The sequence below is a fragment of the Mustela nivalis genome (assembly GCF_964662115.1).
Source record: "Mustela nivalis genome assembly, chromosome: 10".
NCBI lineage: Eukaryota > Metazoa > Chordata > Mammalia > Carnivora > Mustelidae > Mustela > Mustela nivalis.
Genome location: NC_139029.1, coordinates 35,086,591 through 35,104,295, shown reverse-complemented (window position 1 = coordinate 35,104,295; position 17,705 = coordinate 35,086,591). Strand labels below are relative to the sequence as shown.

The window sequence follows — 17,705 nt, the reverse complement described above, 5'->3', positions numbered from 1 at the left end:
CACAAATAAATCTGAATGGTTAAAGTGAACTCAACCTACATTTGTTGAGCACCTATGCCATTGCTCAGGACTGTTATGCATTTTGAAGTCTAAAGAAAAAGGCAGAGATTTTTTTTTTAAAGCTTTTACCCAAATGTCAATTGTTTATTCAATTGCTTTCATCTTGAGTTATGTAAATTTTACTGAGTAAATAAAGTAAATTTAGAAGAAATGGGAGCAAAGGGGGGGGGAGGATCAAGGTTGGAGGCACTTGAGCACAGTTCAGCAGAGGATAGGAGCCAAGAATGGGGTCTCAGGCATAGGTGGGACAGAGAAACGAGGAAGGGTTTTCTTGAAACAGAGATAAACCTAGTACCGCCACTGGCTAATTTGCAGTTGTGCACAAAGCTGCGCAGCACAGGAATGGAAGGAGCATGGCCTCCGCCCTATGCCCCCTTGCCTGCACCTCTGGTTCTCTGCCAAGAGCTGAGACATGGGTTGTTTTTTTTTTACTCCAACCAGGGCCACTTAGGTTGAATCCGTTTCGGTGACAACCCAACCAATCTGGTACTGGGTAACAGTGGTTCTCTCTTGGGAAAAGGGATGGGTTTACAAATAAAGATGGAGGGAAACTCTAGCTTTGTTTGCGGGGTTTGAAGTGTTTCTAATAAAACTTTCATTAATGGATTACTTGTCTGATTTTTTAAAAGGTACAAATTTAAAAATCTAAAATATACCAGGTACAAGTGGAGTTTTGGAATGAGCTCATGTATCAATCAGAGACCACCCACAGGAATATTGCCCTGCCAACATTCTCCTGCTGCTTTGAAAAGGCTCAAGTCAGGGGCACCTGGGTGTCTTAGTGGTTAAAGCCTCTGCCTTCAGCTCAGGTCATGATCCCAGGGTCCTGGGATCGAGCCTCACATCGGGCTCTCTGCTCAGCAGGGAGCCTGCCTCCTCCTTTCTCTGTCTGCCTGCCTCTCTGCCTACTTGTGATCTGTCTCTGTCAAATAAATAAAAATCTTAAAAAAAAAAAAAGAAAGAAAAAAGAAAAGGCTCAAGTCAGCTCCTAATGATCCACCACTATCCACAAGAAGAAACTCACAATTGCAACTTTCAAGTAGACACTATACTTTGCTAGGGTCTTTGTGTCCATCAGGCAAGTTCATTCTAACTTCCATGCTTTGTTCATGCTAATTCACTCTGCCCAGAATTCCCTTACCCATATTATCTACATAATCAAGTCCAGCTATATATTTCCTGGCAAATCTGAGTCTCCTCTGAATCTGAAGTCACTATAGCTGGCCCTGGTTCCCTTGCCTGTCATTTATAGCACTCACCATCTGAATCTCACTACTTGGTACTTGGTTTACTGCCACAGGGTCTCAAAATACATCTAAGTCAGATGGCCAGATCTTTATCATATTTAATCACCCAAAGAACCAAAGCAGAAGTTTACATAGACACCTCTTGCTCAGCTGGTAATTAAACATTGGGTATTTTCTAGGAACCACCCTCAACTTTCACTTTCACTACCCAGTACACATGTTAAACCCATTCCTTGTTGGAAGCATTCTGCATCACACCAGAGCACTTTTTGTCCGTTCACTTACCAGCATTGTTTTCACAGAATGGGCCATTTCCTCAACATATGATTTCAAGATATTAACACTGAACCCAGGAGTTAGTAGTCGACGGTGCTGGAACCACTGGGGTCCATCTAGACTCAGCAGTCCTTTTCCTTGAGAAATAAAAGGAACAAAACCTCATGCCATTTTATTAGATGAAATGAAGAAGGAGAGGTGAGGAACACAACATCATGGGGTGATTGTGGCACACAGGTTGTCATAACAGAGTGGAAATCAGAGCAGTGCTCATATAGTGAGTTTTGATACATACATCTGGGATGGATGTATTTAACATTGTGAGGAAGACCCCAAGTTTTGTAGCCTGATGAGTATGCCAATCCTGAAATTACCAGCTACTACCTGTATAGTAACTGAATAAGTCACTTAATCTTCCTGAGCCTTTGTTTTCTCAATGATAAAGTATGATAGCAAGCATCTACTTCATTGTGTTGCTGTGCAGATTAATTGAAGGTGTATATATGAGGCATCTAAACCATCCTCTAGCTTGTGGTAGAAATACAACAATATTCGTCTCCTCTTGACTCCAAATCAATCCATAAACTATTCTTTAAACACAAAATTTGCAAGGAACTAGACCTGAATATCCACTCTGTCCCAAGATGTCTCCTCCTGTGCTTTATACCTATAAATGATATGAAATGGAAACACTCATGAAGACCAATGTTTTACAATCTTCTGTTGCAAGAAAGATCATTAACGATTTTGGCTTTGAAATGACCTTGAAGTTTATTGTTATGTAATTTCCATCATTCACTGAGAGCTTACAACATGTCAGGCTTGGGGTGCATGGTCCAGCGCTGGTCCAATGCCAGCCCTTACACTAAGTGTAGAAAATATGTGCTTCACTTAATCTTCACAATGGCCCAGAGATGTAACACTCATTAGATGTTTTCCTCAAAATCACATTCAACTAGTCAGTGGGAGGCAGTACTCAAATCCAAATACCTCTGAACCCCAAACCTACAATTTTTTTTCCATTTATTTCCTTCTTTGTCTAACATAAATACTAATTACATGACTAAAAGTCTTAATTTATCTGCTCATAAAATACTGTCAAACTATACTTCAGAGCAAAACTGCACTGGGGAAGTTTTGGTTCTTTTGGAAGAACCAAGAAACAAGAGAGAAGAAAGGATAAAATAAAGAATTAAGACATGAGGCTGCAGTTTTAAAGACAGAGATGGGACCAATTCACATACATGTGCCTTGAGATGAGACTTTGGAGAGAAAAATGGACAAAGAGTGTTCCTAGTAAGTTGTGTTGTGTTGGCTGAGCACTCCCTCTTGATCTTCCCCTTCGAAAACTTGTAGTAAAGAACTACCATCCTCTTAAATGCTTTTGAGCATTCTGATTTGTTTCTTTGGAATGCTCTACAATAGTAAGGGGACCTCAGATGAGAGAGTGAGTCACTCTGCTTTCTTGCACATACTTACCAAGATACGGAATCAAGAACTTGTGTGGGTACTTGGACTTGGGATCTGCAGAGTCAAGTAGAGGAAACAAATGACAACATTAGAGGGGAATTACCTTGGTGAAGGTTCTCTTCATTTGCCTGCACTAAGTATAATTAGCAAAAGGGAGCCCAGGGCTCACCCCTTATAGCCCTGGCAGGCATAGGAAGACCACAAGTCTTGGTTGAGGAACCAGAGAACAACAAATTCCAGGAGGCAGACAGGAACACAAACCCAGATTCTTCCTTTATTTACACTTTCTCCAACAGAAACAGAGATTGCCTTGAGGGTTACCAAATTTCCAGAACAGGATTTGGGACATTATATTATAACCTTCTTAGAAAATAGATTAGGGATTAGAGCAGGGGCTGGCAGACCACAGAGGAAGGGGGACAAATGCCTCTTGGGGTTTACATGAATTCTAACATGGAGGTATTTTACAGCTCTTGTCCTTTAAGAGGTGGGCAAGAAACAAATCAGGGCTGAGGGCACGGGACACATAGAGTTTCAGGGAAAGGCTGTTTTCCTTTATTAGGTTTTACTAGAAGTAATGGAAACAATGGACAGGGAAGAAAGATTAGAATATACGCTCTTAGTTAAAACTAAGTTTTAAGCTGATGGAGCAAACACCAAATATTTTAATTTTGTGCTATGAGATGATCCACCACGGAGGCTTTGAAAAAGGCTTGGATAGGGATGTTAGGTGACTTGTGCCCCAAAAGGAAACAAACATATGCAAACAAAAAACCAAAATTGGAACCACCATCAAGAGGTTATACTGGTAAATTAATGACCTAGCATTCAGGTTAACATCCTGAAACGCCAGAGGCTGAGCTACTTCTGAATTCCCCTGAAAACTTACGCTCAAGCAGGGTTTGGGGGTGAGGATTATTACTGATACTGAAGTCACAAATCCAAGAGGCAAAGGAAGCCCTTGGTGATCTGGTGGTGCCAGCCTGGCTTTAAGATACATCCTCAAGGGCCCATGGGAGTCTGAGGTGGATAAGGGACTGGGTGGCATGTTATAGTCCCTTTCAGGATTGGTCAGAAACCTCTCCCAATTTCTCCAGGTTCTCTTTCTTTTTTAATTCCAGGATGGTGAACACAGTGAAACTAATTTGTATTAGTTTCAGATGTAGAATGTAGTGATTCGACAATTCCATACATCATCCAATGCTCATCCCAACTAGTGCACTCACTCCTTAATCCCCATCACCTATTTTACCCATCCCCCGCTCCGGTAGCCATCATTGTGTCCCTAGGCCCCTTAAAGGCTGAGTTCTAATCTTTGCCTCAGGAATTCATTAGAATCCTGCCTGTGAGTTTTATATATCACTCCTAGGAGGATTAGGTTCCTGAGATTCATCCCTTTTCTTACCTGTTCTGCCCAAAAAAATCCTTGCGTAGTCTGGGTCATAGATGTAGAAAAATGCTTGAAAAGGCCCAACCCAGCAAGGAAAGGCACAAGGGTATTTTTCAACAAGCTCCTCAAATTTCTCCATTTTACCATCCTGAAATAACTGTAGTGAAAAAAAAAGAGTGAAGGAAGTTAGAGGAACCAGTCTGGATTCCTCTCCTCTTACAGAGGCAAGCTGAAGGTAGGGCCTCAATAAGTTTACACAAACATGCTTTCCTTGGCATGTCCAAGCTTGGAGTATAATTTTAAAAAAAGATTTATTTATTTATGGGGCGCTTGGGTGACTCAGTGGGTTAAAGCCTCTGCCTTCGGCTCAGGTCGTGATCTCAGGGTCCTGGGATCGAGTCCCACATTGGGCTCTCTGCTCATCAGGGAACCTGCTTTCCCCTCTCACTCTCTGCCTGCCTCTCTGCCTACTTGTGATCTCTGTTTTTTGGTTTTTTTTTTAAGATTTTATTTATTTATTTGAGAGAAAGAGAGAGAATTGAGGGGAGGCAGAGGGAGAGGGAGAAGGAGAGAATCTTAAGTAGACTCCCTGCTCAGCATGGAGTCATTCTCACATCCTTGAGATCATGATCTGAGCTGAAACCAAGAGTCAGACACTTAACTGAGTATGCCACCCCAGCACCTAATGAAGTTCTGTGTATTTATCTTCTCAATGTAAATGTATGTTGCATCCCCAGAATAAGTCCCTGTCAAATGACATCTATGGTAAGCTGTTTTCCCGAATCAGAAGGTGAAGAGACCTGAATCTGCCTCACCTGCCAAGGTCATACATTCTGATTTGGAGTGGAGTCTGGAAACTGAGATATTTTTCCTATGTAGGAAGCTAGTTGATAGTTGACTGAATATAACCCATGATCCAGCTCACTATTTCCTCTCCCTTTTCCTTTTTCTAATTATTGAGGAGTGATTCTTTCTTGTGACTTCATAGTAAAAGCTTCTCCCTAAAAACCTGCCCACTCCATCTACAAAGAAAATCCCATTCTTTTCCCTCACAACAGCAGATGGCTCATTTATACAGGTGTGTGAATCTTGAAGCAAGTTTAAATAAAATTCTCAGCTTCCAACATTTATAAACCAGAGTACAAATACCACCATCAAAGATGAACTTTTTGCCTTAGCAAGCAAGTTACTACTGACTCATTTAAACAGTTCCTCTAAATCACTGACAAGAAGATAAATTTATATCCACTTCTTGTATAACGTGAGAGTGTGGGGGGCACCTGTATGTGTGTGTCTGGTGTACCCAGTGACACCTGATTGTGGGGGTCATGACTTGCAAAGAATCCCTAAGGCTGGCAAGTTCTTCCTTGTGTGACCAACCATACAGAGTTTGCCATGTGATTTGTCTTACCCTCAGAAAAAAGTGGAAAACTTTGGCTCCCAATTTCCTCTGTTACCAGTTAGCACCTTTATCCCATGAAGTATTCTCTGGAAAGTTTAGGGCCCCGAGGAGGTTGAGATTCTTGAAACCTAGCTCCTGAAATGGTACAGACTCATTTTTGCTAACTACAGCCAAGCCAGTGACAAGCACCCACTGACAATGCAAATGAAGTCTCCCAACAAAACAAATGTTCCTTCATTAATTCATTTGTAAACCATAGACAAGTGAGTATTTATTAAGGGCTTACTATATATGCCAGGCAGTAGAGATGTAGGGAAATATAAGACAGGCAAGGTCTTTGCCCTCATGGAAATTACAGTTTAATATGAGGATTATTTCTTTAGGTTAGAAATTGTTACGGACACCCTCAGCCACAAGCATTTGTTTATACTTTTATTAACCTCTGACTGGGCAAAAAGGAGAGAAAGCCATTGTGACTCCTATAATATATGGATTTATATTTCTTCATCCACAATATTATCTTAATACATTTGAAAATATGTCTTACACATATTTAGGAAACACTGCTTAGAGATATTCAGAAAATGCTTAGTCCCCAGACAAATAGTAATAGCTAACACTTACAAAGCACTACTATGAGCTAGGTACTGTCACGATCAGGCTTTCCATGATTTATATTATTTAATCTTTATACCAGGAACCCTATGAAGCTGATATGATTAGAACCTACATTTTACATCTGAGCAAACTGGACCTTAGGGAGGTTAAGGAAAACAGTTCCAGCTGTTCCTTGTGACTATCTAAGCGGCAAATTGTCAAAAGAAACATAATGGGTAAAAAAAATAAAATAAAGGGGCGCCTGGGTGGCTCAGTGGGTTAAGCCGCTGCCTTCGGTTCAGGTCATGATCCCAGGGGCCTGGGATCGAGTCCCGCATTGGGGCTCTCTGCTCAGCAGGGAGCCTGCTTCTCCTCATCTCTCTCTCTGTCTGTCTCTCTGCCTATTTGTAATCTCTCTCTCTGTCAAATAAATAAATAAAATCTTTAAAAAAAAATAAAAAAATAAAATAAAATAATGTAAACAGGTAGAGTTAGTTGGTATTATTAGTCAGCTTGATATATTAGCCATCTCTCATCTGTAAAACTCTGGTAGAGGCCCTTCTCTAAAACACACACAAGAAATTTACTGACAGTCAAGAGGTTATGGACTTTAAAACATTATGAATGCAGCAAATAATCTGAATAAAAATAAAACCATTTTGTCTATAACAGTATCAGAAAGAATAAAAATTCAGAAACAAATTAAAAAAGATAAATGTAAAATTTATACTCTGAAAACTATAAAACATTGTTGAAAGAAATTTGAAAATACTCAAGTAAATGTAAAGATGTCCCATGTTCACAGATCAGAAGACTTAATATTGTTAACATGACAATATTTCCCAGATTGATCTATAGATTCAATGTAATCCCTGTCAGAATCACACCTGGCTTTTTTGTAGACATTGGCAAGCTGATTCTAAAACTTATATGGAAACTAGAGGTATCCAGAATAACATAAATAATCTTGAAAAAGAACAAAATATGGGCACCTGGGTGGCTCAGCTGGTTAAGGTTTAAGTGTTTGCCTTCGGCTTAGGTCATGATCCCAGGGTCCTGGGATAGAGTCCTGCCTCAGACTGCCTGCTTAGAGAAGAGTCTGCTTCTTCCTCTCCTTCTGCCCCTTCCCTCCTGTTCATGCTCTTTCTCTCACACACAGAAATAAATAAAATCTTTAAAAGAAAGAACAAAATAGGAAGACTTATGATTCCCAATTTCAAAATTTACTACAAAGCAAAAATAATTAAAACAGTGTGGTATTGGCATAAGGACAGACATATAGATCAATAGAATAGAATTAAGAATCTAGAAACAAACTTCATGTTTACAGTCAACTGATTGCAGTGTCTTTTGTTCCAATGAGCTGGTTCTTGGTGGGCTCTTGGATGGAGGCTCCTCATTAGAAAGACCAAGCAATAATTAGAAACTTGGAATCTTCAGTCCCAGTTCCCATTCTACAGAGAGTGAGAGGGACCAGAAATGGAATTGATGTTCAATCATACCTACATGATGAAGCCTCTGTAAGAATTCCAAAAGTATAGGGTTTGGAGACCTTCTAGTTTAGTGAACATGTGGAGGTACTGGTAGAGTGATGCATCTGGAGAGGGCACGGAAGCTCTGTGCCCCTTCTCACGTACCTTACCCAATGCATCACTTCGAACTGCATGTTCATCTGTATCTTTTATCATATCCATTTATAATAAACTGGTAAACAGTAAATTAATTTTTTCCTGAGTTTTGTGAGCTGTTCCAGCATAGTAACCAGATCCAAAGAAGAGGTCACAGGAATCTCCAACTTACAGGTGATTGGTCAGAAGCACAGTAACCATCTGGACTTGCCATTGGCATCTGAAATGGGGTGGGGGGTAGTCTTGTGGGCCTGAGTTCTTAATCTGTGAGATCTGATGCTTTCTCTGGGTAGACAGTGTCAGAATTGCATTGTTTCACAGGATTGCTTGATTGCAGCCTGGAGGTGGGGGCACTCACCCAACACCTGGTGTCAGAAGTGTTGTGAATATGGTCCTAGTGTGAGAGTAAAGGGGAAACACAGGAAAAGAACTGGGTTTTTCCAACTCAGGTTCCAAACAGTTCAATGAGGGGAAAAATAGTCTTTTCTACTAATGGTGCTGGGATAAATGGATAGCCACAAAAAATAGTAAAGTTAGACCCTTACCTTACACAACATGCAAAAATTAATTTAATGGATCAAAGATCTAAATGAAGGAGCTAGAACTATAAAACTCCAAGAAGAAAACATAAAGAATTAACCTTAGATTTGGCAGTCAGCAGCATTTTTACACTAAAATGTAGAAAATCTACATTTTCTACACAAAAACCAGTTGATGTTCTAACAAACAATCTGAAAAGAAAATAATGAAAACAAGCCCATTTGCAATAGCATCAAAAAGAATAAACTATTTAGGAGGTGAAACCAAGTATTGGAAAACCAAATACTCCCAACCAACAAGGTGAAAGACTTATATAGTGAGAACTAAGTATTTCTGAAGAAATTTAAAAAGACATAAACAAATGGAAATACATTCCATGATTATGGATTGGAAGATTTATTATTAAGATGTCAGTACTACCCAAAGTGATCTACAATTCAATATAATCCCTATGAAAATTCTAATCTAATGGGAAATAGAAAAATCCATCCTAAAATTTATATGGAACATCAAGGGAGCTTGAATAGCCAAAACGTCTTTAATAAGAAGAACAAAACTGAAGGACTCATGTTTCCTGATTTCAATACTTACTACAGAGCTACAGTAATCAAAACAGTGTGGTTCTGGCACAGAGAGACATACAGGCTAATGGAATAAAATAGAAAGTCTAGAAATAAACCCCCCAATATATGGTCAAATGATGTTTGACAAAGGTGGCAGGACAGGGAAAGGGACAGTCTTTTCAACAAATGTTGCTGGGAAAACTGTATATCCACATGGTAACGAATAAAGTTGGGCCCTTCCTTACTTAACACCATATACAAAAATTAATGGAAAATGGTTCAAAGACCTAAATGTAAGACCTTAAACTGTAAAATTCTTAGAAGAAAACACAGAGCAAATTCTTAAAAACTTTGGATCTGGCAGTGATTTCTGGAATATGAAACTAAATGCACAGGAAAAAATATACAAATTAGACTTTATGAAAATTAAAAAGTTTTGTGTAAGACAGTAAAATGGAGTAAAAAGTAAAAAACATGGAATGGGAGAAATATTTGCAAATATCTGATAAGTGGTTAATATCCAAAATACATAGAGATCTCCTAAAACTCAACAACAGAAAACAACTTGATCCAAATATGGGTAAGGAACTTAACTAGACATTTCTCCAAAGAAGACATACAAATGGCACTGAGCACATGAAAAGATGCTTAACATCACTAATCACTAGGAGAATGCAAATCGAAAGTATAAGATACTACCTCTGATTCATTGGGACAACTGTCAGAAAAAACAAAACACAAACAAACAAACAAACAAACACCCCCCCCCCCAAGAAAACAGCATGTGTTGGTAAGAATGTGGAGAAATTGGAACCCCTGTGCTCTTCTGGTGGAAGTGTAAAATGGTACTTCCACTGTGGAAAACAGTGTGGCGGTTCCTCAGAAAATTAAAAATAGAATTACCATATGATCCAGCAATCCCATTTCCAGGTACTTATCCAAAAGAATTGTAAATAGGGTGTCAAAGAGATTTTTGTACACCCTTCTTCACATCAGCTAAAATGTAGAAACAACCAATCACATCCCCTGATGGATGAATAAACAAAATAAGGTATATAGGCACAGTGAAATATTATTCAGATTAAAAAAAAAAAAGACAATTCTGACATATGCTACAATATGGATGAATCCTGAGGACATTATGCTAAGTGAAATAAGCTAGTTACAAAAAGATAAATACTACACGATTCCACTTATATGAAATAGTAGTAGTCAAAATTGTAGACTAGTCAAAATTGTAGAGACAGAAAATAGAATGGTACTTGCCAGGGGCTAGGGAAAGATAGAAATGGGGAACTATTGTTTAATGGGCACAGAATTTCAGTTTTACAAGATGAAAAGAGTTATGGAGTTGGATGGTGTTAACGACTGCACAACATTATGAATGTATTTAATATCACTGAACTGTACCCTTTTAGAAATGGTTAAGATGGTAAATTTTTAAAAAGGTTTTATTTATTTATTTGACAGACAGAGATCACAAGTAGGCAGAGAGAGAGAGATGAGGAAGCAGTCTCCCCGCCGAGCAGAGAGCCCGATGAGGGGCTTGATCCCAGGACCCTGAGACTATGACCTGAGCCGAAGGCAGAGGCTTAACATACTGAGCCACCCAGGTGCCCCAAGATGGTAAATTTTATGTTATGGACATTTTACTACAGTAAATGTGTTCTGAAAAAAATTGGAAAGGTATCAGAATTTTCAACATCATCCTGAAAGGTAGAAGACAATGGAATGATGCCTTCAAAATTCTGAGAGAAAATTATATCCAAAGTATAATCTATACCCAGCCAAACTATCAATCAAGTTATGAATTTTAACAGACATTTTCAGCCATTCGAGAGCTCAAAAAATTTACCTGACATTCCTTCACTCAATCTCAAGAAGCTACCCATAAAAATGATGAAATAAATCAGGAAAAAGAAAAGACGCAGTATCCAGGAAACAGAATATAGGACACAGGGTAGTACATTATCTGGGTACCGAGCCTAGAGAACAGCGATTTCGATCGGGGAGGTGAGGTTGTTGGGAGAAATGCCTCCAGAAAAGCTCATAGGCTGACAGACTTTTCAATATGTTTCAATATTTGGAATATTGTTGAGATGTATTTGACAGATCTATTAAAAATATTTGGGGAAAAATAGTGATAGATTTTGAAAAACATCATATGAGAAAAGGAGGAAGGTAATAACACCAGGAGAGAAATAAAGTTCTATGAGAAAAGAAACAAAATCAACCATTAGATCAGTGGTAAGTAAACATTTACATAATCAAAATAATATAAATATTAATTATTCTATTTAACAAAAAACACAATGTAACTATATTGGGACAGTAAAAGATGAGGTATAAGTGATTACTCCCATCATGAGAGAGTTAATGAAAGGATATCTAAAATCATTAAATTAAGAAACCCAACATAGTAATATTATTTTGCCAGTAAGGATTGAAATAAACAGGCAGAGCAGTTGAGAGTGGTTGCTTTTGGGCAGAAGGACTGGGAGTGGGGGAGCCAAAGGATCATATACTAGCTCGGCTGGGGACCCCCCTCCCCACACCAGCCATCCTTTAAAATTCTGCCCAGATTTCCATAGACTTTCCTTCCTTCCCTAGGTAAAGAAGCCTATTTCCTTCCAAGATCCCCTGTCCCTAGGCTTCTATCAAAGCACTCATTACCCTGTATTTGCATTTTCTCTTTGTGGTTTAAGTATGCATCTGACTTGGTCTTCTTCTTCTTCTTCTTCTTTTTTTAATTTAAACTTTATTTCATTTTTTCAGTGTTCCACGATTCATTGTTTATGCATCACATCCAGTGCTCCATGCAATATGTGCCCTCCTTAATACCCACCACCAGGCTCATCCAACCCCCCAGCCCCCTTCCCCTCCAGACCCCTCAATTTGTTTCTCAGAGTTCACAGTCTCTCATGGTTCGTCTCCCCCTCCAATTTTCCCGGATGACTTGGGCTTCTGAGGGCTGGTACCGTTCTGCTTGTAATCCCAGCACCCATCACACAATTCCACTCAAACCTGGCTGAATGAATAAAACAAGGAATCTGGGGTGAGACTGGATTTGGACAACAGAGGACCACAAAGTAAAGGTCTCCCTCTTACACATTTCAATTTGCCATCACTTTCTGAGTGATTGGTGGGGGCTGCTCTTTACTTCCCCAAATCTTGGGAAAAGTTCATTTTCTCTGGTTGTAATGCACTAAGGGTGGCAACTAATTGTGTTCTATTTTGCCTATTTTCTGCAGTTAATAAGCAATATTTAGAGTAACATAACTATTTTTAAGCGATTCGTGTGGAAGGCTTTTAAAAGAAATTTTTTATAAACATATAAGGTATTATTAGCCCCAGAGGTACAGGTCTGTGAATCGCCACGTTTATAGACTTCACAGCACTCACCATAGCACAAACCCTCCCCCAACGTGTGGAATTTTTAAGATGCAGTGCATAAATGCAAGAGATAGGTGAAGCAACAGAGACTGCCCTATATTACAGGAGGATCTTTTTCTGTAAGCAGTCTCTGCATACGTCCTCCCAGCAGCGCCCTACCCCCGCCCCCCGCCCCCCGCCAGCTTCCAATCCAGGGGCTCCAGGCTTGTTTCTCTTTACCTGCAACCCGGTGAGGGAGCAAGCCCAGAGTAATGAAAAGATGCCGAGAGCCACAGGCTGAGCCAGAGAGGGCAGGATGCAGCAATGAAAGGGAAGGGAGGAAGCAGCCCATCCCTCCGCCCGCCTGGTATCCTCGGAAGCATCCTTCTCCGTCCCTCCCTTCCATTACCTTCTGGTGCCCGTAGAACCAGTGGATGGGAGGCGCGGGGAAGCGGCACAGGTCTCGCAGCAGCCGCAGCCTCCGCAAGTAGAGCTTGATGGCCTGCAGCAGGCCCAGCGCCAGGCAGAACACGAAGGCCAGGTACAAGGGCCGCGCCCAGCGCGTCTCGAGCCAGGAGGACTCCATCGCTGTGCGCTGCGCGGTCGCAGGCGGCCTCCGGGGCTCCGGAGGGGATGGGCTTTCCCCGCCCGGCGCCTGAAGAGGATTGCCCAGCCCACCACGACTCTGTGCCCTCCAGCAAGTTCCGCTCTTTCCCCGGGAGGAGGACATCTGGGAGGGAAAGCGCCAAGTTGGCCAGAGGAGGCAGTCTCGAGTTCTCCGATTTCTAACCCTTTATCAATTGAGGCGAATCTTCATTCAGGGCAACTTTGTTTTGTCTTTAATTTTATTTTTTCAGTGTTCCAAGATTCATTGTTTATACACCACACAGGGCAACTTATTTATTTATTTATTTTTTAAATTTATTTTCAACGTTAACAGTATTCATTGTTTTTGCACCACACCCAGTGCTCCATGCAATCCGTGCCCTCTCCAATACCCACCACCTGGTTCCCCCAACCTCCCACCCCCGCCCCTTCAAAACCCTCAGATTGTTTTTCAGAGTCCACAGGGCAACTTCTTAATGCCCTTCTGGAGTGTCACACTTCAGCTGTGACAGTTTTCAATTATGGGAGGTCAGAATTTAGGTTTCAAAATAATACCAAGGTTGAGGCCATTGTTTTTCTTCTTCGCCACAGATAAATGTTAATATGCTAATATGTTAATAAAAACAAAACAAAAACCCAAACACAAAAACCTTTCCCTCTCTGAAACTCTGTCAGAACCCACAGGGATCTGGGAGTTGGGAATGGACATGTGTAATCATTACACTTACATAGTGTGGCTCGTCTAGTGGTGTGTCGGTAAATGTTTTACAGTTGATCTTCACTCGGATTTCTAGCATTTGCCAATGTCCACCATGTGTTATTTCAAGCTACAGAAGACGCTACAGATACGATCAGGGCCCACTATATAATTTGTGGATCCCAGGGAAAAATGAAAATGTGAGGCCCCTTGCTAAATATTCATTAACAATTTCAAGATGATGACAGAGAAGCATTAAACCAAGCATGTGAGTATGCTTCTGAATATGGGGCCTTGTTTCATGCCTATGAAGCCAGATCTATCCAAGAGACATTCATAACTTTGAGAGCATAGATAATAGGAAAATGTAGCAAAATAATTAGAAACTAATGCAGTTTTGGTACTTATTACTTATTAGGTGGTGAACTAGGATCCAGCAGACCTGACTTCCAAAGCTGCTGTCCCCCTTGCCCAAAATTCAATTATTCATTCATTTATTTATGCTAAGAAAGGCACGTTAGGTGTTGGATTTACAGTTTTGAACAATAAACTCAATCTCTGCTACAACTCTCTATTCTCCTCCCTGTCCCTGCTCCCACTCCTTAAGCCCCACCCCAGTCTCCATTCCAGGTTTTGTTTGGTGGGTTAATAGTTTAGACAAACTCTAATTGTGATAACTTCATCTGGACTAAGTACCAGGTCCTGGTATGTTCCATTATGTCCCACACCTTACCTGTTACAGTTCTTCTATGTCCACCTACCTCCATCCTTCAACTATTGTTATTGGACTGTGTCTCAGAATCTTCTTGTTTATGCAGTCTCCTCTGAGTAACTCAGATTCTTTCTTGGCACCCTGTCCCTTCTCCAAATCATAGTAAGTGTATGGTGGCCTTCATATGACCACATCATGGTGATCAAGCTGAGGACCTCAGATCCATGCTCTGCTTTCAGGATCCAGGTGGGTCTTGGCTTTGTGACGTCTAGTCTTTCTCTCATCCTGGGGTCCTCTGGGCTGACTGACAAGTAGTAGAGTGGGACTGGTGAACTTCTGGTTAGTTCTTTCAGCAGGGTCAGGGCCTGGGGACTCCTTAGCTGTCCGTCTTACTCAGGCTCTTGCTGGAGATGTTAATATCTCCTGAGACGTTCTGGTCCATCCGTGGCATTCTCTGCCCTTCCTTAGAAAAGAAAAAACATCAGTACTTTTTGCACTATACCCAGGAGCCTAAGAAAGGCTTGAGGATGCTAGCTCAATTCTTCTCCCTGCTTCACTGCCATTTTCACTCTGGTTCCTCTCCAAAAGGAAGCAAGGCAAAATCTATCCAAATCTTCATTTCCAGAAATTCAGCCTAGAGGGGAAAAATTAGATGCTTTCCTAACCTCTGGCTTTACCTCTTCTGCTAATTCTTACCCTAGTCCACCAGGCTGGAAGGTGGAGGTGGGGATTCACAATTTCCATTCATGTAGTAGAAACTTTCCTTATGTGTCCTCTCACCCTTGATTGAGACTGAAAATCTACAGCCTACTCCAAAAGGACATGATAATGGGACATACAGGAAGCTAGAAAAATATTTATTCTGGCCAAAGACTGGCTTTCAAAACTTATTTCAACTCAAAAATCCCATTTTGGAGACCAACAGCAGAGCATCTATCCCTTCCTTCTCTTGGCATATCTGTGCAAATGTTCACTGAATTGAATTTGTTTTGCTGTAGGATGGGGATAGGGACACTGAAAAAGCCCCATCAATGTGGTCAGACAAGGTAAGGATTTCAGACTTTACAAAATGCGATAGTAATCCACTGAAGGGATTTAAGATGGAAAGTGACATGGTTAGGTAGTATATCACAGCTATTTGGGAGATAATAGTGGGCAAATATTTACTGTGTGCTTATGCCAAGTACTATTTTAAAGTATTTAAAGAACTATTTTAAAGGGATTTACATGTATTAACTCATTTAATCCTCATAATAAAAACTTGAGGTGGATATTACCATTATCCCCATTGTATATATATATATGGAAACTGACACACAGAGAGATTATGAAGTTTGCCCAGGACATCAGAGGGTGAGAAGAGGGACCAGGATTTGAATCCAGTCAGTCTCAAGAATCTAGATCCTAGGATCTTAACATTTATAGGAGCAAATGATATGTCTATGGGGTGGTGAAAAACTGGCACTAGAAGACCAGTTCTGAAGCTGTTATAATATCCAGATAAGATGTGATGGTGGCCTGGTGAGGGGGAGTGCCATGGGACAAAGAGGCAGAATAAATGGGAGAAATATTGGAGAGTATTTTTGTTGGAGTTGGTAACTGACTGGATGTGGCCCCTGTAGGGAAGAAGTCTAGGCTGATCTCTGTGTTTCTCTTCACTGAGGTAGAAAGAGCAAAAACAATCACTCTTTCCACTTGCTCCATCCCCTGTCCCATCCCTTGTGTCTTCTGCTTTTCTTGAACCTGCCCTCAAGACTTACCTCCTCTATAAATGCTTCTCTAACCACCCAACCCATGGGAATCCATCCTATGAACAATGGAAACACTCATTTTCATACCTCTCATTTGATACTCATTTATTTATGTTTTTATTTATGACTCATTCCATAGTCAGTGCAACCCTATGAAACCTAGTTATGTATCTCTTTTCATTTTCAACTTATGTTCCTAATTAGGTCTGAAAAGTCCATGGTAGTGCAAACACTTTTTTTTTTTTTTTTTTTCCCCATCTCTCAGATTTCCTTGGAGCCCAGCTCTGGGCTAAACACATAGATATTTTAGAAACAGTTACTCAATTTATGAACTAGGGAGACATATTGGGGACTTTAAGGAAAGAGCAGGATGAGGAATATAAGATGTAGTTATCTGATCCACAAAACAAGAGGACAGTGAAGGAATGGAGACATCCCAGATCAGGGGACTCATCTACTAAGAGAATAAGCATAAGACAGGGGGTAGGAAAGGAGGTGAGCAGAGGGAGAATAAAGTAAAATGACAGCTATTTTCACAGTGGGGGAACATGGGGACTGTTCCTAAGGGAGATGGTGCTAAGAGAGCTGAAGGATGGAAGGTGCTGAGAGAAGGGCAATGAGAGGAAAAAACAGGGCCAAGGGGTGAGCTGGGTGCTGAATAGAAGGAATGACCTGGATGGGATGGGGCACAGAAACTTCATAGATGTCCAGTCCCAAACAGTTTTATGAAAATATCAAGACTGAGCAATGACCCCTTCAATCTGCTCTTAATTGGCAGCACATTAGTTGCAGTTTTGAAGGGGTCCAACTGGGAACACCAACACGTTAGAGGCATAGGAGGCAGGATAGAGGGAGGGAGTGGGCAGATTACATCTCTGATGCCAGATAACCTCAATTTTCTCAGAGGATTCTGAGGCACCTTCTGCCCTGACAGGAAAAAGAGGACTGAGTGCCTAGAGGGGTGGGGATTCAGAGCAGCTGATGGGGTGATGCTGAGGGCATTGGCAAGCAGTTGTTAAGAGACTGAGGAATCAGTGGAATTTACATAGTAATTCCATGCAGAGGGCCCAGGCCACATGGCTCCATCATGTATTTTCTCCCACAATAGTCTGAAGTAAGAGAATTGAAATGTTCAGAAAGGAGACATAGAGCCAGTCCTTGCCCTCATTGCTGTGTCCTGTATACCAGCCAGTGCTGGACAATGGCAGGATGAAAAGAAGAATCGAGACTAGGCTTCCCCTTGGGACAGCTCACTGTCTGGGGGAGGGGACAGATAGATACAGTATAATGGATAGCTGCTATGACTGGAAAGACCCCAATGGATTATTTAGACCTCATCTGGTCTTACAAATAAAGAAAATAAATAAAAAGAATTTTATTTTATTTTTTTTAAA

The 17,705-nt window shown here is 40.8% G+C and overlaps 1 protein-coding gene across 1 annotated transcript in view; it reads right to left on the bottom strand.

Moving 5' to 3' along the window:
• LOC309842409 (cytochrome P450 4X1-like) overlaps positions 1-13,231 on the bottom strand; it is a 37,789-nt gene extending 24,558 nt beyond the window's left edge. Inside the window, exons 1-4 of the mRNA XM_082686541.1 lie at positions 12,955-13,231; positions 4,459-4,600; positions 3,063-3,107; positions 1,593-1,720 (exon numbers count right to left, since the gene is read on the bottom strand). Of these exons, the coding sequence (XP_082542667.1) occupies positions 1,593-1,720; positions 3,063-3,107; positions 4,459-4,600; positions 12,955-13,131 (492 nt within the window). The 5' untranslated portion in view covers positions 13,132-13,231. The remainder of the gene's footprint in view (positions 1-1,592; positions 1,721-3,062; positions 3,108-4,458; positions 4,601-12,954) is intronic.
• Positions 13,232-17,705: the final 4,474 nt, after the last annotated feature.